This window comes from Peromyscus leucopus, chromosome 22 (genome assembly GCF_004664715.2).
Source record: "Peromyscus leucopus breed LL Stock chromosome 22, UCI_PerLeu_2.1, whole genome shotgun sequence".
Classification (NCBI taxonomy): Eukaryota; Metazoa; Chordata; class Mammalia; order Rodentia; family Cricetidae; genus Peromyscus; species Peromyscus leucopus.
This window is the reverse complement of record NC_051081.1, coordinates 1,927,784-1,952,333: the sequence shown is the minus strand read 5'-3', so window position 1 is coordinate 1,952,333 and position 24,550 is coordinate 1,927,784. Positions and strand designations below refer to the sequence as shown.

Here is a 24,550-nt window from a genome sequence, read left to right as displayed (position 1 = left end):
CCGGGGCGGGGAGCGGGGTCCCGGGGCGGGGAGCGGGGCCCCGGGGCGGGGGGCGGGGGGTCCCGGGGCGGGGAGCGGGGGCCCGGGGCAGAGCGGGGGCGTCGGGGCGGGGACTGCGGCCCCGGGGCGGGGAGGGGGAGCGGGTCCGGGGCGGGGAGCGGGGTCCCGGGGCGGGGAGCGGGGAGCGGGGTCCCGGGGCGGGGAGCGGGGTCCCGGGGCGGGGAGCGGGGTCCCGGGGCGGGGAGCGGGGAGCGGGGTCCGGGGCGGGGAGCGGGGTCCCGGGCGGGGAGCGGGTCCCGGGGCGGGGAGCGGGGTCCCGGGGCGGGGAGCGGGGTCCCGGGGCGGGGGCCCGGGCAGCGCGCGCGGCCTGCGGCACCTGTCACTGCGGCCCTGCGGACGCCCCTGTCCGCGGCCCGCGCCGCGCGCCGCCCGGGGTCGCCGCACGCGTGTCGGCGGCCGCGGGAGCGCACGAGCCTGCGCGCGCCCGCCCGCCCGCCCAGCCGCCCGCGGAGGAGGACCGGCGGCCGGGGATGCGGGCGCTGGCGCCGGAGCCGCGGCAGCCTCGGTCTGCAGCCGAGGACCGGCCGGAGCCCCGGCGGCGGGGGCAGCGGCGGCGGGGGCGGGCCGGGGGAGGGTCCGCGGGCGGGGCGGGCGGCTCCCCACGCGCCTCCCACGCGCCTCCCCGCCGGCGGCCGTCGCCTCGCCGCACCGCGCCATGGTACGTCTCCGCCCCGTTCCCGCTCCGCGCGGGGGAACCTTCCCGGGGCGCTGCGCGTGGGGTGGGGGGGGGCGCTGCGGTTTCTGGGAAGAGGGCGGGGGAGGCTCGGTCGCCGCTTCCTCCGCCCGCCCGCTCGCCCGCCCTCCCCCGGGGGCGGAGCCGGGTCTGGCGCCCCCGGCACCGCCAGCGCCCCGGGGGTCCCGGTGCGGCCGGGGGGGGGGGGGCTGTGCGAGCCGGACACCCGCGCTCCGCTCGCCGGCCCCGGCCCCCCTCCCCGTCCCCACCCGCGTCCGGGACTCGCGGCGGCGGCGGCGGCGGCGCGCGCAGCTTAGCGGAAAATGGCCGCGGCCCCGGTCGCCCCGCCCACCGCCGCCGTCCGCAGCCCCGGGGAGGGGGGGGAGGGCTGCGGCCGCGGGCGGGGGGCGCGGGTGCGCGTGCGCGGCGGAGGCTCCGCACCGGGCGCCCCGGCCGCCGCAGCCGCGTCCTTGGCGGCGCGGGAGGGGAATCCCCGCGCGATTTCAGCGTCCGTGTCATTTTCTAAATATAGACCCGCCAGGCCCGCCGCCGCCGCCCCGACCTCTCACCCCGCCGTGGGGACTTGGGGAAAGGGGAGCCCTGCGGCGGGGTGCACCAGGCAGGGGGTGCACTAGGCACGGCACCCCCGCCCCACGGCGCCCCCGCCCCACGGCGCCCCCCGCAGCCCCGCTGCACCGGTGCAGCCACTGCAGCAGCCCCGGGGGACCCCCTGCTTCCCCTCCTGCAGCCGCGCGCCGCGGGCTCCCCTCCCACAGCCTCAGTTTCCCATCTGCAACACGGGCGAGGCCCTTCTGGGGACCCCCCCCCCGGCCCTGTCACCACCCCCGTCTGTAGTGGGAGCCTGGCACAGGCCTGGTTGGGGTGACCCCTGTGCCCCTTCGTAGTGACACCTTGGAGGGTGGACTGGGGTCACAGTGAAGCACTCTGGGAACTTTATTCTTAAAAGTTGGTTTAGGGGGACCTGGGGGCGTGGTCAGGGTGGAGCCCCGCCCAGAATCCCCCCAGTGAGGGGCTGGGGGCGTGGCCACTGTCCTAGCCTGCAGAAGGCCCTGGGTTTGGCCCTGGAAGAGCAGGTGATGTCACAGAAATACCCTGGGGCGCAGTCACGCCCACCCTGTGCGCTGCCCCTGGAGGGTCCCCGCTCCACCTCTCCCCCCTGCTCCAGAGCGCAGGCGCAGTCTGGGGCGGACACATAGCCCTTTCTAAAGGCTGCACGCTGTGTGTTCCTTTAAAGCTGCCTGTCTTCCCAGCACTCTCAAGTATAGGCAGCAATCCGGGGTTCAAGGCCAGCCTGGGCTTCCTGGACCCTGGCTGAGAAAACCAACGCAAAAAGAAAGTGAAACTCCTCCTTGCGGTTGAGTTCTGCAGCTGTGGGTCTCCAGCAGGGCCGGCTGTGCCCCGGGGACAGTGCCACTTGTCACTGCGGCTGGAGTGGTTGGAAATCAGGGAGTCGGAGACATCCTGTCCCAGACTCCCACAGTGCTGGGTTGGTGACTGCAGTGTCTGCGTGAGGCCCTACCTGGGTGACCCTCGGAGACAGCTCCAGAGCGCAGCCCACCCTCCCCCAGCCGTTTCCGGTTGTCGCCTCTTGGACATGGTGCTGTTTCTCAGTTGTTGGTGTCAAGGCTCTTATTGGTGGTCACCTCCTCTCCTCTGTGCCCCTGTGTTAGGAACAACAACAAAATATTTTTTTCTGAGATAGCATCTGGATGCCAGGGTGGCCTAGAACCCACAGAGATCCCCCTGCCTCTGCCTCCGGAGTGCTGGGATTAAAGGTGTGCGCCACCACCGCCTGGCTTAATTTTTATATTCAGGTTTTTTGTTTTTGTTATTTGTTTTGGTTTTTGGAGACAGGGTTTCTCTGTGTAGCCTTGGTGCCTGTCCTGGATCTCTCTCTGTAGCCCAGGGTGGCCTTGAACTCACAAAGATCCGCCTGCCTCCGCCTCACAAGTGCTGGGATTAAAGGTGTGCGCCACCGCTGCCCGGCCAATTTTTATTTCTATTTATGTGTCTTTGTGCCCCACGTGTGCAGCAGAGGCCAGAGGGGCCATCGGGTCTCCTAGATCTGGAGTTGCAGGTGATTGTGAGCCGCCACGTGGGTGCTGGGAACCGAACCTGGCACTCTACAAGAGCAGACCGCGCTCTAGCCGCTGAGCATGTCTGCAGCCACTTCAGTATTTATTTGTTTGGTTTTGGTTTTTGGAGACAGGGTTTCTCTGTGTAGTTTTGGTGCCTGTCGTGGATCTCGCTCTGTAGACCAGGCTGGCCTTGAACTCACAGAGATCACTTTTTATTTTTTCACAAATGAGCCATATGCTACTGGGGTACAAGTTGAGTGTCCCCCTGAGCCGCCCGCTGCACCCTGGCATGCCGTCACCTCGTTGCAGGTGTCTGCCTGCGTCTTCACAGCCCAGAGCGTTAGACACCCGTAGGGGAAACTGAGGTGCGTGACTAAGCTGTCTGTGGGCCGGGGCAGAGCCACCCCCTCCCCCCACTGCACATGTATTGAACCTACTGTGTGCAGCCCTTGTATGGGGAGGTGCTCAAGATGGGCTCACGTAGCCCAGGCTGGCCTTGGATTTCTGATGCTCCTGCCTCTGCGTCGCTGCTCGGATGACAGGTGTGGGCTGTGGGACCCCGGAGTCCCAGGGGTTTTGTGTGTGTGTTCATCGTATGTCTTTTTTTTTGTAACAAAGGAGTTTGTGTACAGTCTTGAAAATCTACGACTTCTTGTTAAATTGACATTTGTACCTCACCTTTTTAAACATTTATAATCATTACTTTATACAGATATAGATATGTAAATACAACATCGAGTTCAGCACACACACACTTGTAAAATCTTCAGTAGTTTCTTATTCCTTAAAGTATGAAATGGGAGCTTTTGCATTTTTGAATCGCGGTATCTCTTGGTCTGATTCCTTGTGACTCTGTGTGGCTCTGTGCATTTGTGCACCTTATCTCTGTGTACAGTGTTCTTAACCCTGTTTGGAGCTGGGATCCCATGTGTCCCAGGCTGGGCTGGAACTTACCTAGCTAAGGATGACTTTGAACTTCTGATCCTCCTGCGTACACGGCCTGCCATCCAGGTTTATGCAGTGTCGGGATTGAACTCTGGCGTCCCCGGGGTGGGTTGGCCCGTGTTTGTGGGCGCTGCTAACATGTTTGCTATTGTTGGCGTCACCGTCACCTCCCGTGGTGTGGCTGTCCACAAGGTGACCTGCTCTGTCCCTGGCATTCCTGGGCACTGCCGCCCCAGCCATTGGCTTCCTTCTCTGTGCCTCAGTGGCCTGGTGTGGCGCTGACAAGGGTTCAGAGCATCTTCTTGGGGTCCTCCGCCCGCACCCCAGCCCTGCTGACCCTGCATCCCTCGCCTTTGGGCCCCGGGGGAGAGGTGACTGAAAATGGCCCAGTCTTGTAAGAACGCTGTGGACCCTGGCCGGGCCGTGCCTGGCCAGACGTCTCCTTCAGAAAGGTGGCCACCAGCTGTGCAAGGCCCTCACCCTCATCCCAGGAGGCTGAGGCAGGAGGGTCAGGAGTTCAAGGTCATCTTCAGCTACAAAATGAGTTCAAGGCTAGCTTGGGCTACAACGCGAGACTCTGTCTCAAAAGTAGTAATAATGAAGAAGAAAAAGAAATGTGATGTTGGAGGGACACTGCCCTGTGCCTCAGTTTCCCCATGTATGAGATGGGTAGCCTAGACACCAAGCTGAGCTTGGGGGCCTGGCTGCTGGGAACCCAGGTGGCCTGGGTCGTCCCGCTTGCCCTTCAAGCAGTAGTGTCCGAGTCTAGCCTGGGGTCCTGCAGGGCACCTTCCCTGAGGACCCCCAGCTGCTTCCAGGCCACTTGCTGGTCATTTAAGAGAAAACCCCCACCTGCTCCCCCCCTCCCGGCTGGAACTGACCGAGCCTGGGGGCACTGGTGTGGTGTCGGGGCAGCCAAGGCACAGGTGGCATGTGGGGGCAGATGGGTGCGGAGGGGCAGATGGGTGCAGGGGGGGGCAGATGGGTGCTGGGGGCAGATGGGTGCAGGGGGCAGATGGGTGCTGGGGGGCAGATGGGTTTGGGGGGCAGATGGGTTTGGGGGGGCAGATGGGTGCTGGGGGGGCAGATGGGTTTGGGGGGGGGGGGCAGATGGGTGCATGGGGGGGGCAGATGGGTGCTGGGGGCGGGGGTGCGAGGGGGCAGATGGGTGCGGGGGCAGATGGGTGTGGGGGGCAGATGGGTGCAGGGGGCAGATGGGTGCAGGGGGCAGATGGGTGCTGGGGGCAGATGGGTGCAGGGGGCAGATGGGGGGGGCAGATGGGTACTGGGGGGCAGATGGGTGCTGGGGGGGCAGATGGGTACTGGGGGGCAGATGGGTACAGGGGGCAGATGGGTGCTGGGGGAGCAGATGGGTGCAGGGGCAGATGGGTGCAGGGGGGGCAGATGGGTGCAGGGGGCAGATGGGTGCAGGGGGCAGATGGGGTGCAGGGGGGGCAGATGGGTGCAGGGGGCAGATGGGGTGCAGGGGGGGCAGATGGGTGCAGGGGGGGCAGATGGGTGCAGGGGGCAGATGGGGTGCAGGGGGGCAGATGGGTGCAGGGGGCAGATGGGTGCAGGGGCAGATGGGTGCGGGGGGCAGATGGGTGCAGGGACCAGCTTCAGGTGGGGTGTAGAGAATGGATGGGGTACGAGGGAGCCGGGGGCACAGCTGGGGGGCGTCCGGGCACAGGCGGGGTGCGGGGGGCATCCGGGGCACAGGTGGGGTGCGGGGGCAGCTGGGATTCAGCCCCATCTGCCCTGGACCCGATTGCTGCGTCCCTCGAACCTGAGCGCAGACGGACAGATTCCGGGGGAGGGCCCCGGGGGTCCGCGGGCCGCAGTTTGTTTGTTTGTTTGCTGTCTGCGATTTCTTTGAAAGTTGGATGCGGGCGGCGGGGAGGGAGCGGGGCGGGCGGGAGGCGGCGCGGGGCGGGGAGGACGGCGGAGGGAGGAGCGGGAGGAGCCGCTGCAAAAATGACTCAGTAAGTTCGGCGGCCGCTCGGCCTCTGCGCCTCCGGTGCCAGCGCCCCGGGATGTATTCCTCCCCGCTCTGCCTGACCCAGGTACGCACCCCGCGCCCGCCCGGCCCCGGCCCGCACCCCGACTCCACCTGGAACCGCAATTTTGCCGATTGGAACCTCCCCTCCGCAGCGGGGGTGGGAAATAAAAAAGGCGCGCGTCCTCCTTACCCACCCCCTTCCAGGCCAGGGTGTTCCTGGCATGGACCTGCGGAGCGGGCAGCTCCTGAGATAGGGGATCCCTCCCGGTTTAGCTTGGCTGCGCACTTGGAACCCCGTGTTCTGGACCCCCACTTTTGATTTGAATTGGCTAACTGTTCTCGGGACGCTCCCATCCCTTCCCTCCTGGCTGGATGCGTGGGGGGAGCTGGTGTCCTCCCCACCGCCCTCACCCTTTGCCCCCAGGAAGCCTGGGGTCCTCTCCAGATGGAGAAAGTGGGTGGGTGTCGGCAGGAAGCCCCCCACCCACCCGTGGGACAGATCTCGGGGTTCCCTGCGGCACCGCGGGTCTCCCTGGCTGTGGGGGACGGGACCCCCCGGCTGTTGTTCACGGGTCCCCAGTTTCCCAGGTGCCCCCCCCAACCGGCCGTGCCCCCCTCCATTTCAGGCCCACGTGTGCGCGGGGGGGAGGGGCACACGAAGTTGGCGCGCGGGGGGGAGGGGCGGCCTTGCCCGTGTCCGTCGCGGGTCCCCCCCCCTTCCCTGGCTCAGCTCCCCCCCAGCTCCGCATTGATTCTTGAATTATTGAGCCGAGCAGGCGCTGCCAGGCGGCTGGCGGGAGGAGCAGAGGCCGGGGTTGGAGGAGGAGGAGGAGGAGGAGGAGGAGGAGGAGGAGGAGGAGGAGGAGGAGGCAGGGGACTGGCCGACACTGCGGGCTGCAGGGGCCAGGCCAGCACCTGCCCTGCTGCGCCCCTCTGACCGGGTTCCAGCATCTGAGGGGATGTGGGGAGGGGGCACCGCCATCCTGCCCGGGGACCCCCCAACTGCCTTTGTTCCCCCCGGGATCCCGGGCCTCTCCACTGCCCTCTTCTGATTCTTGGCTGTGTGACTCTGGCCTCAGTTTCCCCGGGAGAGGGAGCGAGACATAGTGGTCTCCAAACTGCTAAGTGTGATGCTGGAGGGTTGCGATTGTCAGACGTCCTGAGAAGTTTGTTGGGGGCTGAGTAGTTTCCGCCCGGAAGGCCCAGGTGGACCGGCTCGGGGACAGGCTCCTGGGGGTCCCCTGTTCTCCCCCAAGGGAGGCCCGTGCACCGAGGGAACCCCTGCCCTACCCAGGGTTCCCTGGTGACCTTGGAGAAATGCCTGGCCCCTCCGCAGGTCACGGTTTCTATTTCCAGCCAGGTTTAGGGAGGGGGCGCCCCCACACCCCAGAGCTGGACCACCAGTTGGGATGGGGCTGCTGTGTGGCCCCGGGCAGACTCTGAAGTCTCTGTGTTGACGGCTGGGCTCGGTGGCTGAGAGGCCTGGGGCAGACGTGGCCAGCTGGAAGGCGGCCTGGGCACGTGGAATTCCCCGGCCGGGCCTGCTGGAGTCCAGCCTGCCTCCAGGTCGCTGCTGGGAGCTGGGGTGGGGGCACCCCAGGGCTGGCTCCGGCCCAGGGGACTTGCTGTTGTGGCACCATAGGAGGGTGGGGTCGGGCAGGGGTGGAGGGGGGGAGCCCAGGGCAGCAGGCCAGAGAGAAAGGGGCAGAGCCAGAGCAAGATGGAGGGACCCCAAGCTGCTTAGAGCCGGGGTCCCCCGCGCCCCTACACCCTGCACTCGCCACCCGCCTGCCCCAGGGGTCCTGGGACCCCCACTGTGGTCTCCCACGCTACCCAAGCCCCCGCTGGGTGGGCGTCCCAGCTGTGGGGCTCGGAGGACCCCGGCCTCCCTGTCTCCTGGCCTGACCCCGTTCACGGTGTCTGCCTGTCCCCGAGTCCCTCTGTCTGTCTGTCTGTCCCCGAGTCCCTCTGTCTGTCTGTCTGTCCCCGAGTCCCTCTGTCTGTCTGTCTGTCCCCGAGTCCCTCTGTCTGTCTGTCCCTGAGTCTATCTGTCTGTCTGTCTGTCCCTGAGTCTATCTGTCTGTCTGTCTGTCCCCGAGTTCCTCTGTCTGTCTGTCCCCGAGTCCCTCTGTCTGTCCCCGAGTCCCTCTGTCTGTCTGTCCCCGAGTCCCTCTGTCTGTCTGTCCCCGAGTCCCTCTGTCTGTCTGTCTGTCCCCGAGTCCTCTGTCTGTCTGCCTGTCCCCGAGTCCCTCTGTCTGTCTGCCTGTCCCCGAGTCCCTCTGTCTGTCTGTCTGTCCCCGAGTCCCTCTGTCTGTCTGTCCCCGAGTCCCTCTGTCTGTCTGTCTGTCCCTCCGCCCGGCCCTCGCTCGGCTCATTTTACTGCCAGGGTTCAGTCTGAAATAACTCCTTTGCTGATCCGACCGGATCCTGCCGGGATCCTGGCCCGGGGCGGGGTTGGCCCAATGTCAGTTCTGGTGCCAGGGCCACCAGGTGCCCGGGAGGATTCTGGGAGCCGCGTGGGTCCCCGTCCCGTCCGTCCGTCCGTCCGTCCGTCCGGCTGGGCGGTGACTCAGGCCCCTTTTCACTTTTCTCTCCGGAGGAAGCAGCCGTTACTTCCATGAATCCCGGGCCGAGGCGGCCTCCCCCTCCCCCTCCCTTCCTCCCTCCCTCCTTCCCGCCCTCCCGCCCCACGTTAGTTATTCCGGGTTTGGGGCCAAATCCCTGCTGGCTGAGGTTGAGGATTCCCTGGGCCTGGGCTGACGCCACCTCCCTCCTCCATTCATTCCTCCTCGTGGCCTCGCCTCTCTCTGCTGCCACCCCAGCAGTGGGGAAACTGAGGCAGCACCTGACATTGAGGGTTTCTTTCCAGAGGGGCGTGGGGGGGATCAGAGAGGGTGCGAACTGGCCCAGGGCGGCCCAGCATGGGCTCGGTCCCCGGTGTGTCCCCCAGGGGACTCAGCGACAGCCCCGGCCCCGTCCCCTCTGTCCCCGTCCCCGTCCCCGTCCCCTCCGCCCCCACCTCGCTGCGGAGAAGGTGCCTCCGCCTGGCCGAGGCCTGTAAATCAGGGCGCTGGATTCTGGCGAGTCAGCGTTCTGGCCTCTCCCGCCGCAGCCGCTGCTCCCTCTCCGGCTCTTCCTGCCGCCCTGCGCCAGACACAGGAGCCTCCCGCTCCTTCCTGTCCCCTCCCGCAGGACCCGTGCAGCCCCCTCCCCAGCGCAGGGCACCCCCGCCACCGGCCCCTGCCTCACCCCTCCCCGTCCAGGGGTGTGCGGCCACCCGAGCCCCTCACGCCAGCCCGGAACCCCAGGGACCCACCCCCAAGCTTGGCGGGTCTTTCTTATGTGCTGTATAGAGGGTGTGGCACACAGTAGGAGCTCAATAAATGCTCTCAGGCACAGGTAGTGGCGCACAGTAGGTATTCTGCACACGTTCAGGCTGTTGGCGAGTCACCTCACATGGAACAGGATCACGGATGGGGTCCTGCAGCCCGCAGACGGCCATACCCACGGTCTGAGCCGGGTATACAGCAGGCGCAGTGCAGAGCTGGGTGTACAGCAGGCGGTGCAGAGCTGGGTGTACAGCAGGCGGTGCAGAGCTGGGTATACAGCAGGCGCGGTGCAGAGCTGGGTATACAGCAGGCGCGGTGCAGAGCTGGGTATACAGCAGGCGGTGCAGAGCTGGGTGTACAGCAGGCAGGGTGCAGAGCTGGGTATACAGCAGGCGCAGTGCAGAGCTGGGTGTACAGCAGGCAGGGTGCAGAGCTGGGTATACAGCAGGCGCAGTGCAGAGCTGGGTATACAGCAGGCGCGGTCCAGAGCTGGGTATACAGCAGGCGCGGTGCAGGACTGGGTATACAGCAGGCGCGGTGCAGAGCTGGGTATACAGCAGGCGCGGTGCAGAGCTGGGTATACAGCAGGCGCTGATGGAGGACAGCTGTGACCCCCCCCAACAGCAGGGGGCACTGAGGTCAGAGGTTACTCACGGGCGTCTCCTCGTCCTCCGCTCCCCAGGGACACCTGTCCCCAGCCTGGGCTCTGGTGGCTCCTGGCCCTTGTCACGGTGGCCACACACCCGACACACACACACCCGACACACCCGACACACGCACACCTGACACACACACCAGACACACGCATGCACACACCTGACACAAGTGCATGCACACACACACCTGAAACACACACACACACCAGACACACGGATGCACACACACCCGACACACGCGCACACACACAGACACACACCCGACACATGCACACACACCCGACACACACACACTGACACACACACACACCAGACACACACACACACACTGACACACGCACACACATGCACACACCTGACACACGCGCACACACACCCGACACACACGTACATGCACACACACACTCCAATCCTAACTCTGCCCAGCCCCTGGCGGCTGCCGGGCTGTGGGAAGTCGGGGTGCATGCGTGGGGTGAGCTGGAAGAAGACAGGTGCTGTGGCGAGTCAGTCAGGCGCTCATCTCATTCACTGCACCAGGCGTGGTGGGACGCGCCTGTGACTCTGGTCCTCAGGAGTCTGAGGCAGGGGGATTATGACTTTGTGACCCTGTCTCAAAAAAAAAAAAAGCGTATTCATGACCTCAGACTGCGTAGAGAGGATGCACGGGAGCTGGGTGAGTGGGGGGCGGGGTACCCCTCCCGCCTGTCCCCCCTCCCTCTTCCTGACCCCAGGACCTTCGCACTGGCCAAGGCCGCCGGCCCCGCTGGCGGGAAGAAGTGCAGTGAATGAGCCCCCGAGTGACTCGCCACGGGCACCGGCTGAGCGTGGGCACCGGCTGAGCGTGGGCACCCGGCTGAGCGTGAGCACCCGGCTGAGCGCCACGGGCACCCGGCTGAGCGTGGGCACCGGCTGAGCGTGGGCACCCGGCTGAGCGTGGGCACCGGCTGAGCGTGGGCACCCGGCTGAGCGTGGGCACCGGCTGAGCGTGGGCACCGGCTGAGCGTGGGCACCGGCTGAGCGTGGGCACCCGGCTGAGCGTGGACACCCGGCTGAGCGGGGCACCCGGCTGAGCGTGGGCACCCGGAGCGTGGGCACCCGGCTGAGCGTGGGCACCGGCTGAGCGTGGGCACCCGGAGCGTGGGCACCCGGCTGAGCGTGGACACCCGGCTGACCCCGGCTGAGCGTGGGCACCCGGCTGAGCGCGGGCACCGGCTGAGCGTGCACCCGGCTGGGCACCGGCTGAGCGTGGGCACCGGCTGAGCGTGGCACCCGCTGAGCGCGGGACCGGCTGAGCGTGCACCCGGCTGAGCGTGGGCACCCGGCTGACCCCGGCTGAGCGTGGGCGCCCGGCTGAGCGTGGCGGGGCCGCCGTCCCCACCCCAGGCAGTGGTGAGGATTCCAGAAAGGTCCAAGGCCCTCTGCCCCTCCCCAGCCGTGTGGGAAAGGATGGAGTTGGGGCTTTGAGGGGCGCCTAGGAGTTTGGGGGAGACGTGGCGGGTCTCAGGACTGCGCCCAGAGTCGGAGCGCAGGAGCCGCGAGGAGCGGCCGGGCAAGCCCGGTGTCGGTGCCCAGTCCCGGGGAGGCCTGGTTACCAGACCCCCGGGGTGAGGTCGCTGTCTGTGTCCTCTCTGGGCCACGTGGTCCAGGCCTGAGGGACGGAGGGGCGCTGAGGACAGGGCATCGGGCCGTGTAGGAGTTCAGCGGGGTTCCCAGCCCCACGCCGGTCCTGGCTCCCCCTTCGCCGGGCCCTTGGGCCAATGTCCCGGCTGTGGCTGGCCCTGGGGGACAGAGCGGGCCTGGCCAGAGAGGACATGGCCAGCAGGTCTGTGACCCGGTCACCTGCTGTTTACCTTCCTACCGTGTGGGCCGGCCGGGGCCACGAGGGACTGTGACGTGGACGCCCGCCATGGCCTCCCCGAGGGACGGATGGGGTCAGCAGGCCGCGGCGCTCGGGGTGAGGTTAGACACCGGCCCGGGGTCGCAGCCTCCCCCACGTGGTTCCCGCACCCACGGACCCATCCTGGGGCCGGGGACCTCCCACCCGGCTGCCCAGCCCCGCTGAGGCTGGGGGACCTGGTTCCTGCCGGTCCCACGCGTCCTGACCCAGGAGGAGCCCCGCTCCTGCCCCGCCCCTGCCCCCGCCCCTGCTCCCTGGGGCTAGCCCAGGCTCCCCTCTCCTCCCCAGCCTCAGCAGCCATGGTGGGGGAAGGGCAGCACCCCCCCCCCAGGTCCAGGCCACAGCTGTTCCAGTGACTCACGGCTCAGAGGACATTGGCCTGGGGGACGGGGTGGCCCGGCCCGGCCTCCTCCGGCTCACCGGCTATTTTCAGAGGTTTGGTAATCGGTGGCATTTGGTGTCCTGGCTCTGGGGTGTGGGGCGGGTGCAGGAGGGGGGCTGCTCGGTGAGCTGGGGGGTCCGGAGAGGACCCCCGACTCAGAACCCTCGTCCAAGGCCTGCGACCTGGGGCCTGTCTCCTTGAGGCTCCGTGGGGACCTTGGCGAGGTCTCAGCCTCAGTTTCCCCCTCATGCCACAGGAGGTGGAGTCTGGGGGTGCGCCCTCTCTCCCCAGCGGCCACCCTCCGCGTAGGGGGTGTGTGGCTCCAGTCCCAGATGTTGTCCCCCCCGCCAGCAGGGAGAGGGAGGCAGGATTTTATTTCCCCCTCAAACCCCTTGCACTCTGAGGCTGAGGATCCGGCCCCGACGTTCTCAGGACTCAGTTTCCCCTGGCAGACACCGGGAGCTCCAGGACCCACGGTGCCAGGGCGGGTGCCCACCCGGGTTGTCCCCATGGGAAAGCCCAGGCCTAAGGCTCCTGCACGGTTTGAGCGCCGGTATTTGCTTGGTCCTGCCCTACGCGGCTGCGGACCCCCGAGGCTGGGGACCCCCGAGGCTGGGGACCCCCGAGGCTGGGGACCCCGTGGCTGGGGACCCTGTGGCTGGGGACCCTGTGGCTGGGGACCCCTGTGGCTGGGACCCCCGTGGCTGGGGACCCCGTGGCTGGGGACCCTGTGGCTGGGGACACCGTGGCTGGGGACCCCCGTGGCTGGGGACCCTGTGGCTGGGGACCCCTTTAGCTGGGGACCCTGTGGCTGGGGACCCCCGTGGCTGGGGACCCTGTGGCTGGGGACCCCTTTAGCTGGGGACCCTGTGGCTGGGGACCCCCGTGGCTGGCGGTTGGGGACCTCAGGAGGCGGCTGCCTTGTGCCAATAAAGCTTGATCGTAAGTCAGCGGCGCTGTCGCTTTCCCTGGGCCAAGTGGCGTCGTGGCGCTGGCCTCGGCTCGGGGCGGCCCCTTCCCAGAACCTTGGTCTTCCCATCGGGGTCGTGGGTGTCCCCCGTATCCCCAGCTCGCTCTGTCCTCTCCTGGGAACCCTGCTGGCCTGTCTAGGGCCTCACCTCTGACCCTCCCTCAACCTCTGTGGTGGGACAGCCTGGGCCCCGGGCCCCGTCCTCAGTTTCCCTGCCTCTCCGCAGGATGAGTTCCACCCGTTCATCGAGGCGCTGCTGCCGCACGTGCGCGCCTTCGCCTACACCTGGTTCAACCTGCAGGCGCGGAAGCGCAAGTACTTCAAGAAGCACGAGAAGCGCATGTCCAAGGACGAGGAGCGCGCGGTGAAGGACGAGCTGCTGGGCGAGAAGGCCGAGGTGAAGCAGAAGTGGGCGTCGCGGCTGCTGGCCAAGCTGCGCAAGGACATCCGGCCCGAGTGCCGCGAAGACTTCGTGCTGGCCGTGACCGGCAAGAAGGCGCCGGGCTGCGTGCTGTCCAACCCGGACCAGAAGGGCAAGATGCGGCGCATCGACTGCCTGCGCCAGGCCGACAAGGTGTGGCGCCTGGACCTGGTCATGGTCATCCTGTTCAAGGGCATCCCGCTGGAGAGCACGGACGGCGAGCGCCTGGTGAAGGCGGCCGCGTGCGCGCACCCCGTGCTCTGCGTGCAGCCGCACCACATCGGCGTGGCCGTCAAGGAGCTGGACCTCTACCTGGCATACTTCGTGCGTGAGCATGGTGAGTGTGGGGCACGCGCGCGGCTGGGGTGGGGTGGGAGCCTTGGGCCGGGGCGTGACCGTGAGACGGGGCGTGGCCGGTCACAGACCGGGAATGGCTAGGGCGGCGTGTGGCCAGGGAGCGTGGCCAGGCGTGTCACGGTGGGGGTGTGGTCAGGGCCAAGGGAGCTGGGCCACCGCGATGGTCAGGGGTGGGAGCATGGTCAGGAGTGGGACCTTGGCCGTGGTCAGGGGTGGGGAATGGTCAGGGGTGGGACGTGGTCAGGGGTGGGGACGTGGTCAGGGGTGGGGACGTGGTCAGGGGTGGGGACATGGTCAGGGGTGGGGACGTGGTCAGGGGGGGGAGTCAGGGGTGGGGACGTGGTAGGGGGGGACGTGGTCAGGTGGGGACATGGTCAGGGTCATGGTCAGGGGTGGGGACATGGTCAGGGTCATGGTCAGGGTGGGGACATGGTCAGGGGTGGGGACATGGTCAGGGTTGGTCAGGGGTGGGGACATGGTCAGGGGTGGGGACGTGGTCAGGGGTGGGGACGTGGTCAGGGTGGGATGGTCAGGGGTGGGGACATGGTCAGGGGTGGGGACGTGGTCAGGGCCGTGGTCAGGGGTGGGACGTGGTCAGGGGTGGGGACGTGGTCAGGGTCTGGCAGGGGTGGGGACGTGGTCAGGGTGGGGCATGGTCAGGGGTGGGGACATGGTCAGGGGTGGGGACATGGTCAGGGACGTGGTCAGGGGTGGGGACATGGTCAGGACGTGGTCAGGTCGTGGTCAGGGTTGTGGTCAGGGCCGTGGTCAGACACAGACCATTCGTTGTCAGGGACACGGATCGCAGTCACGAGTGGGGCATGGTGGGGCCGGGTCACGTCAGGACATTGTCATGGCCGTGGTCGCAGTTGGAGCTGGGCCACGGTGCGGCCGAGGTCACGATCCAGTTCAGGGTCAGTCACAGGCAGGCCGTGTTAGGGACGAGCTGACCCAGGGTCGTGGTCCAGGTGTGGCCGTGACGGGGGCAAGGCCTCGGGGCTGCCGGGGCAGGGCCCCGGTCCCGTCAGCCCGTGGGGCGGGGCCCGGTCGCCGTGGGGCGGGGCCGTGGTCGTATGCAAGCACCAGCACCACTGTGTACGGATAACGGGTGAGAACTCATTACCTGTCCCGCCCTGGAGCTCAGCCTGGGAGAGGTGGCCATGCGCCACGAAGGAGCCGCCACCAGGAGAGGAGCCTCCACCTGCCAGGCCCTGAGGCACCCCTGCCCACCCAGGAGTGTGGGGCAGTGACCCTGGGGTCTGCGGACCTGAGCTGGGGCGTGGGCAGGGCGGGCCAGGCTGTGGGCAGGGCGGGTTGTGGGCAGGGCGGGCCAGGCTGTGGGCGGGGCCGGGCTGTGGGCGGGGCCGGGTTGTGGGCGGGGCGGGGCAGGCTGTGGGCGGGGCGGGCAGGCTGGGCTGGGCTGTGGGCGGGCCGGGCTTGTGGGCGGGGCGGGGCCAGGCTGTGGGCGGGGCCGGCTGTGGGCGGGGCCAGGCTGTGGGTGGTGGCTGGTTGTGGGCGGGGCCAGGCTGTGGGGCAGGGCGGGCCAGGCTGTGGGCGGGGCGCGGGCTGTGGGGCGGGCCGGGCTGTGGGCGGGCGGGCCAGTCTGTGGGCGGGGCCCTCGCGCTGGTCTGCTATGGAGCTGGAGGGACTCGGGCCAGGAATGGGCCTCGCTTGTGGGCGGGGACAGCCACGACCCCGTCCACTTTGGGCTGCCGCTGAGTGGGAGGGCCTTTCGTGTGGGCGGGGCCAAGTAGGAGTCCCGGGAGGCAAGGCCGTGGGGTGTGGTCCGGTAGGACCCGCGGCTGAGGCAGGGGGATGGCCGTGAGGTGAACAGAGGCCCACGCTCTGCCTTGACTCAGCTGTGGCAGCCACACACGTCATCTGCCCATCATCAGGGTCCCGGAAGCTACAGTGTGCGGGTGGGGGTGCCCCGGGCACCCACGTGGGTTGCCTGAGATAACCCATCTGCATGGCAGGGGGACAGCCTGGGGCCGGTGGCCCACTCCTGGATCCACCTGGGCCCCGTGCCTCAGTTTCCCCCCATCAGTTGGTGGGCACCAATGTCACACAGAGCGGAGCCAGGCAGGCCTCTCCCAGCCCTGACCTTGAGTCTGGCCGGAGGTGACCTCAGCCTCTGCCTGGGCCCCGCCGCCTCCCCCCAGCCCGCAGCTGCGTGGGACAGTGGTCAGGGGCTGTGGTGTGGCCGTGACCGTGACTGTGGCCGTGACTGTGGCTGTGACCGTGACTGTGACTGTGGCCGTGACTGTGACCGTGGCTGTGACTGTGGCCGTGACTGTGACCGTGACTGTGGCCGTGACTGTGACTGTGGCCGTGACTGTGACCGTGGCCGTGGCTGTGACTGTGACGTGACTGTGGACTGTGGCTGTGACTGTGGCCGTGACTGTGGCCGTGACTGTGACCGTGACTGTGACTGTGACTGTGGCTGTGACTGTGACTGTGACTGTGACCGTGACCGTGACTGTGGCTGTGACCGTGACTGTGGCTGTGACTGTGGCTGTGACTGTGGCTGTGACTGTGACTGTGGCTGTGACGTGACTGTGGACTGTGGCTGTGACTGTGACTGTGACCGTGACGTGACTGTGGCTGTGACTGTGACTGTGGCTGTGACTGTGGCTGTGACTGTGCCGTGACTGTGACCGTGACTGTGACTGTGACTGTGGCTGTGACTGTGACTGTGACTGTGGCTGTGACTGTGACCGTGACCGTGACCGTGACCGTGACCGTGACCGTGGCTGTGACTGTGACTGTGACTGTGGCTGTGGCTGTGACTGTGACGTGACTGTGACCTGTGCCGTGACTGTGACTGTGACTGGCTGTGGCTGTGGCTGTGGCTGTGCTGTGACCGTGACTGAGGCTGTGACTGTGACTGTGACCGTGACTGTGACTGTGACCGTGACTGTGACTGTGGCCGTGACTGTGACTGTGGCCGTGGCCCTGGCTGCGCCTTCCTTGCAGCGGTCGCTGATGAACTGCTCGGCCGACCTGCTGTGTCAGCGCCTGCCCTCCTCCCCTCCCTGCCCTCCCCTGCCCTCCCCTCCCCGCCTGCCCCTTCCACGGTCACCCCGGCGGCCACCTGTGTCCTGGACGCCGGGGAGGCCGGGCTGCCAGCTGGCGGTGTGGCCCAGGCGGCCGCGGCCTCTGAAACAGGAAGCCCGGGCACCGGGAGTCGCCAGGAATCCCTCAAAACAGAAAAACAAACCCGGGGGGGGGGGGGGGCATCGCTGTCCAGGCCTGGGCGCTTCCGACCCGCGGTTCCCAGCCCGGCCCGGCTCCCCCTCCGGCCCAGGGGTCCCAGGCCGCCAGGACGCTGACGGTTGACCTGTGACCCTAACAGTGGGTGTCAGCGTGGGGTGACCTTGGGAGCGCGGTGTGGGGTCGGGGAGGGGTGAGGGCGCAACCGGTTAAAACAGTGAGGGGCCCGGGGCTCGGCCCCCCCGAACCCTGGAGTGCAGGGCTAGCCTCGGCTACGACTAAGTTCAAGGCCTCTCAAAGGAAGGAGTGGGGAGCTGGGGAAAGTCTGGGGGTGCAGGAGGGGGGCAGGGAGTGGGGGACCGGGGGAGCCCAGGAGGTGGAGGGGCGGGAGAGGCAGGGGTGGGCGTCGGGGGACGGGGGCGCGGGGGGCTCGGGAGCGGCGGGAGCGGCGGCCAGGCCCGGGCTTGGCCCGCTGTCGCTGTCGGAAGTCTGGGAAGGCAGGGAGCGGCTGCCAGCCCCGCCGCCCGCCCTGGCAGCCCGAGAAACCCGAGCGCGGGCGGCGCCGGGCCAGCGGGGGAGGGGGCCAGGCCCCAGCTGCCAGCGCAGATGCTGCCCATGTGCGGCCGGCGGGCGGCGGGCGCTTCCGCACGGGGACGGGGACGTGGGGGGGACATGCGGCCCGCGGGGGACTCTGGGCGGGGCTCCATCCCGACCCACGCCCCCAGCCCCTCACAGGGATTCTAGGCGGGCTCCACCCTGACCACGCCCCCAGCCCCTCACAGGGATTCTAGGCGGAGCTCCACCCTGACCACGCCCCCAGCCCCTCACTGGGGATTCTAGGCGGGGCTCCACCCTGACCACGCCCCCAGCCCCTCACAGGGATTCTGGGCGGGGCTCCACCCTGACCACGCCCCCAGCCCCTCACCAGGGATTCTGGGCGGGGCTCCACCCTGACCACGCCCCCAGCCCTCACCAGGGATTCTGGCGGGGCTCCACCCTGACCCACGCCCCCGCCCCCACTAGTCCAGTCTCCCCCATCCGTAGGGCAGGGGTCACAGATGGCGTCGCCCGTGTCCCCGGTGAGAGCCAGGGTTGACCCCCGGTCCTTACGGAAACTGAAACTCCCCCCCCCATCAGTCAACAAACTCCCGCCTGCCCCGCTGGCCCAGGGCAGAGACGGTGAGTCCTGGAGGTCAGGGCCAGCCTGGGCTACAGTGCCAACCTGACTCAAACCCCAGACCCACTGTGTAGCCAGGCTGGATCCCCTCCTTCCGGATCCTCCAAGTCCCCAGGAGGACGCCAGGCGACCCAGGGCCTGCTGTTCATCCCCAGGCCTCAGTTTCCCATCCGTGTCCGGACTCGGGGAGGCTGCGGCCTAGCGGTGACCCCGGTGAGCCGCAGGGGCGGATGGGCAGCCGCGGCCTGACATCGGGACTGCATGGGGGGACGGGACTGGGGGGACGGCCCGGGCCTGGGGGGACGGGACCTGGGGAGGGCCCGGGAGGGCCGGGGGGGACGGGGCCCTGGGGGAGCTGGGCCGGGGGGGACGGGGCTCTGGGGGGGGGGACGGGGCCTGGGGGGGGGACCGGGGGCCCGGGGGGACGGGGGCTGGGGAGAACGGGCCTTGGGGGGACGGGGGCCCGGGACGGGCCGGGGGGACGGGGGCCCTGGGGGACGGGGCCTGGGGGGGACGGGGCCCTGGGGGGGACGGGGCCTGGGGGGACGGGACCTGGGGGGGACGGGGCCTGGGGACGGGGCGGGACGGGGCCCGGGGGGGGGACGGGGCCTGGGTTGGGACGGGCCCTGTGGGGGACGGGGCTGGGGGGACGGGCCTGGGGGGGACGGGGCCTGGGGGGACGGGGGCCTGGGGGGGACGGGGGCTGGGGGAGACTCGGGCCTGGGGGGGACGGGGGCCTGGGGGAGACCCGGGCCTGGGGGGACGGGGGCCCGGGGGGGACGGGGCCTGGGGGAGACGCCGCCCGCTGTGCAGCCCCGGGAACCCGGCAGCCTCTCTGGTCGCTGCCCTGGCACCGCGCATGCTCCCCGCGGCCCCACACCTGTCCCGCGGGGCAGCTCAGGACATCGCCCCCCCCAGGCCGGAAGTCGCCGTGGGTGGGACCGGGATGATGGACAGGCCTTGTGTGGGTCCGGAAATCAGAACCAGATGGTGCGGGTTCCGGGCGGCGCCTTCCACCCTGCGGGTCCCGAGCCCGTGTAGCCCAGGCTAGCCTCGCGGGCGCCACGCGGCCCAGGATGCTCCTCACGCCGCCTCGGCCCAGCCCCAGGAACTCACGGCCATCCCCCTGCCTCAGCCCCCCACACGGCCTGGGGTGGGAACCCGACAGGGCGCTGGGCGCGCGCTTCTGGAACCTTCCACCCGGGGTCCCACTTCCGCCGGACAGGCCCAGCATGGAAGGCCCTAGAGCCACCGCTTCCGCCTCCCCATCTTCCCACCGGGCCCACCCGGAAGTCCTGAGCAGGTCCGGCCCGCAGCGGGGATTCGAACCCAGACCCGGACTCCCAGGGACTTCCCGGAAGCGCCTCACGCCCTGGGGTCTGGTTTCCGGGTGGGAAGGAAGCGGGTTTAGCCACACAGGAGGAAGTTGGGGTTGGGGGTCAGCAGTGGGGGTGCGGAGGTGGGGTGGGGCCTCGGGGTGAGTGACACCGGGCCTGCGCCAGGGCCCGCCCGCCCCTCCGCCAGCCCCGCCCCTCTGTACCGCCCCGCCCCCTCTCCAGCCCCGCCCCCTGCACACACCACACACACACACACACACGCGCGCGCGCGCACACACACGCACACACACACCGTGAATGGCCCTTGTTCCGCCACACCCGCCGGGGTCACTCGGGGACAGGCCCCGGCCGCTGGCGCCTTAAAGGGCAGCGTCAAGATGGCAGCGGGCGGCGGGGGGGGGGGGGGGACACGGCGGGGGGGGGACACGGCGGGGTGGGGGACAGGCGGGGGGGGGACACGCGGGGTGGGGGGGCACGGCGGGGGGGACACGGCGGGGTGGGGGGACACGGCGGGGTGGGGGGACACGGCGGGGTGGGGGGGACACGGCGGGGGGGGGACACGGCGGAGGGGGGGCGGCGGGGGGGGGACACGGGGGGGCGGCGGCGGGGGCGGCGGCAGGACGCCGCTGCTTCGGCTTCACGGCCGGCCTCAGTTTCCCGACGGGGACTGGAGGGGCGCAGAGCGGGGCCGGAGGCCGCCGACTGAGCGCCTGCTGCATACGCGGCCCCGGAGGGGGGAGTCAAGGCGCTGTGCAGCCCGGGTGCGCGCGCGCCCTCCCTGGCTCGGGGCTCGGTACCGGGATGGGCACTGTCCGGGGAGGGGCCGACGGGGGGTAACGGGGTCCGGGGGGGTCACGGGGCCGAGGGGGCACCCCGGCGTCCGCTCCCCCCTCCCTCCCCCCTCCCCCGCGGCGCAGACGCCCAGACCGGTCCCCGCCGGATGCCGCCGCCCGCCCCTTATGTAACCGGGTTATGCAAGGACAGCGGCCCCGTTACATAAGGCGGCGCCGGGGGAGGGGCTTAAAGGGGCCGCGTCCGCCCGTCAGTGAGGGGCTGGGGGCGTGGTCAGGGTGGAGACCCGCCCAGAATCCAGTGAGGGACTGGGGGCGTGGTCAGGGTGAGCCCCGCCTAGAATCCCCGGTGAGGGGCTGGGGGCGTGGCTTAGCGAGCTCCCAGCCGTCCATCCAGCCCCCAGGTGCTCTAAGCTCTCAGGCTGGCGCTGGAGGCCAGGGTGGGCGGGGCTTGTCCGTCCCCGCCCACTTCCCTCCTGTCACTCCAGCCCGGTTGCCCAGCTTCCCCGGGCTCCCCCATCCTGCGGTGTCCACCCACACGGCGCTGCCGTCGCCCACTGCGCTCCCCGCAGAGGAGTGTCTGGCCGGGAGGGGGACACGCGTGCGCGGGAAGCGGCGACCCAGACGGGGGCCGCCGACCTGGGACCCCAGCGTCCCCCGCGGTGACCCCGGCCCGTGCAGCCAGATGGCCCGACCGGGAGGGCGGCGGGGAGGCCGGCACCCCGCCGAGTGTACACGCGGTTATTTTCGGCTCCTCCCCCGGTGCCATCTGACCCGGTCGTCTGTTGTGTTAACCCCAGCCCCCCGGGAGCCGCCGCGACAGCGCCGCGGTGTGGGCACTGGCGGGCCGGTGCTGTGGGCCATGGCCACCGGCCACGCCCCCACATGACCCCGCCCCGCATAGTCCTGGCCCCGCCCCCTCCCCGGCTCCGCCCCCACGTGACCCCGCCCTACCTGGCCCCTGTCCCGTCCCATATGGTCTTGGCCCCGCCCCAGCTCCTCCCCCACGTGGCCCGGCCCCGCCCCCGCCCGGCGCCTGCAGCTCAGCCCGGAGGCTGCCGAGGCCACCGTGCCCTGAACCCCCCCCAGTGGGGACGACCGGCTCGGACCGGCCTCCGCCAGATGCCCTCCTGCCACAAAATGGCCGCCCGGCCACAGGAGCATCTGGAAGCGGAGGAAATGGCCGCCGGTGGGTGATGTCACCACCACGTGCCTCGGCCCACGCAGGGTCCCGGGCGCTGCCACCGGCCTGGGCGGCCCGGGCGGGAGACGCGGCGGGGCGCGGCCCAGGCCGGCTGCAGGGGAGGGCCGGGCGGGGGCGGGGCGGCTCCGTCCCCGGGCCGCGTCTGCCTGTGTGGCGGGGCGGCCGGAGGTTCGCGTCCCCGGTGTCCCGGCCCCGGCCGGAGGTTCGCAGGTTCGCGTTCCCCAGCCGGTGGTGTCCCGGCCCACGGCCCCCCAGGCCCAGGCCGCAGGGCCTGCGCGTACACAGCAGGCGTCAGATATGTGCAGAACGAGGCTCGCGGACAGAGCACGTTAGAAGGGACCCGGATGTGGGGGAGGCCGGGGGTCTCCGGGCTCCGCAGCCTGCCCATGGCATCCTGGGTAAGGGGAGACGGGGGCGGACGCCGGCAAAGGCCGGGGCGGGGTGCGGCTGCTCGCACGGCCGGGGCCTGCACCGGGGCACGCCAGCTCCTGACCCCGCAAACCTCGCGCAGAGGACACAAACGCGTGTCCGTCACCCACGCGCTGCTCTGAGTCTGCACGGCCAGGCCGAGCAGGGCCGCAGCCTCACTCCTGTTCGCGGCTGCATTGTACTCCCCGTGAATGCTGGTCCGAGTCCCGGGACCTGTGCAGGAGAGAGGGGCGCGGTCACGTGACCACCCCAGAGACCGTCAGAAGGGACAGTTGAGTCACAGCTGTGCATCCCGAGGCCGTCCCTGCCGGCCACGCCCCTGCTCCATCCCCCGGACCACAGGGAAACCATGCCAGGTCTCCTGTGTCCTCCCGCCCTGCCTCAGGGGTGAAGGCCGTGACGCTGCAGGGGGGGACAAGACTGCGACAGCGCCCTCGCTCTGCAAGCTGGGGGCTGGGGGGTACTGACGTCTGCGCACAGGGCAGCTGATGGGGGCGTGGTCGGGGTGGAGCCCCGCCTAGAATCCCCAGTGAGGGGCTGGGGGCGTGGTCAGGGTGGATCCCCGCCCCTGGGAGGGCTGGGGCGTGGTCAGGAGAAGCCCTGCCTCCCGCTGAGGGCTGGGGGCGTGGTCAGGGTGGATCCCCGCCCCCTGGGAGGGCTGGGGGCGTGGTCAGGGTGGAGCCCCGCCCAGAATCCCCAGTGAGGGGCTGGGGGCGTGGTCAGGAGGAACCCCGCCTCCCTCTGAGGGCTTGGGCGTGGTCAGAAGGAGCCCTGCCTCCCACAGAGGGCCGGGGGCGTGGTCAGAAGGAGCCCCGCCTCCCACAGAGGGCCGGGGGCGTGGTCAGGAGCCCTTCCCTAGCGTGCACGCCCTGTGACTCTCTCCGAAACTGTAAAAGGGGCGCTGCAGGTGGAGGCGCCGTCACAGGGATGACCCCTGACCTCCCCCCCCCGACCTCTGTCCCCCACTGCGATGACCCTGGGACTCAGAGTCAGCGTCCTGGGAGCAGTGCCCATGCGCCAGAGGCCTTCAGCCGGCGGTGCACTAGTGCCCCCCACGGGAAACTGAGGCTTACCTCAGCGACGTGGAGCCCTCCGTGCCCCGCCCCCCACCTCCGCTGTCCGCCGACCTCAGCACTGGCGCCGCCCCCGTCTGCAGGGAGGGGCAGCAGGGGAGGAGCCGGAGCAGCGGGGGCCAGCGCGACTCTGGCGGCCCCACACCGCCCGGCCTCAGTTTCCCCACCGGCCCGCGGCAGGCAGCGACACCCAGAGGCCACGCAGCAGGGGTGGCAGCGCCGGGATCTGAACCCCCGACCTCCCCCTTGTCTTGGCAGACGCGGAGCAGAGCAGCAGCCCCAGGACAGGCGTGGGCTCCGACCAGGAGGACAGCAAGCCCATCACGCTGGGTGAGTCCGTGGGCAGCTGAGGCAGGAGGATTACGGCTTCCAGGGTAGCCTGAGCTAAGTAATGAGTAACTCGGAGCAGCCTGCAAAGCTAGAAACCCCTGGGAGGGTTGGGGGCGTGGTCAGGGTGGAGCCCCGCCCAGAATCCCCAGTGAGGGTCTGGGGCGTGGTCAGGGTGGAGCCCCGCCCAGAATCCCCAGTGAGGGGCTGGGGGCGTGGTCAGGGTGGAGCCCCGCCCAGAATCCCCAGTGAGGGGCTGGGGGCGTGGTCAGGTGGAGCCCCGCCCAGAATCCCAGTGAGGGCTGGGGCGTGGTCAGGGTGGAGCCCCGCCTAGAATCCCCAGTGAGGGGCTGGGGCGTGGTCAGGGTGGAGCCCCGCCTAGAATCCCCAGTGAGGGGCTGGGGGCGTGGTCGGGGTGGAGCCCCGCCTTGGGGGCGGGCACGGTGCTGTGTCCCCGCCCCTCACTGGGCAGCACTGTGGGGGGCGGGCAGAGAAGCGCCTGTAGCGGCCGCTTCCGGTGCGGCACCGGCCTGAGCCAGCAGCCGCGCTGTGCCAGGAGGGTTGTGACCCTGGCCGTGACCCTGGCCGTGACCTCGGGTCCCCGGGGAGGATCCCAGTCCTCGGGACTCCCCTGCCTCCGGACCCTTGTCCGGGTGGCCGCTGCACAAACAGGAAACCGGGGGCCGGGGCTACGTCCGCCCTCCCCCTCCCCGCTGCCCTCGGGTCCCCCCGGGTGTCCCGGCCCCGGCCTCTGCAGTGCCCGCCGGCAGTCCTGCCTGCTGTGCTTGGGTCTAGCCTGCGCTCGCCCCACCGCAGGAAGCCCGGTGCAGTTCTCCCGGTCCTTCTCCTACCCAGTCTCCGCCCACGCGCGGCTCCGCCCCCACCGCCCGCTCCGTTCTCAGCTGCATAGTACTTCCTCTGCTGCATAGTACTCTCTGCTGCATAGTACTCCTCTGCTGAATAGTTACTCCTCTGCTGCATAGTACTCCTCTGCGGCGATACTACTCTGCTGCATTAGTTACTCCATCTGCTGATAGTACCGCAGGTTGAGCCGCCGCCGACCCCGGTCCCCGCCGCGCAGATGCGACAGACACAGAGACCTGGATGTGGAACCGGACCCGGCGGAACAACAGAGCGGACACATGCACACAGCCGTTAGGGAGTACCACAGTTCGCAGAAACAACTGGACACCACGAGGCAGAACACGCAG

General features: G+C 69.4%; 1 protein-coding gene across 1 annotated transcript in view; it reads left to right on the top strand.

Annotated features, from left to right (window-relative positions):
- The first annotated feature begins 5,734 nt into the window (after positions 1-5,734).
- The window catches only part of Nfic (nuclear factor I C), a 31,456-nt gene continuing 12,640 nt past the window's right edge, over positions 5,735-24,550 (top strand). The window contains 3 exon segments of the mRNA XM_037198225.1: positions 5,735-5,840; positions 13,237-13,768; positions 23,271-23,342. Of these exon segments, the coding sequence (XP_037054120.1) occupies positions 5,811-5,840; positions 13,237-13,768; positions 23,271-23,342 (634 nt within the window). The 5' untranslated portion in view covers positions 5,735-5,810.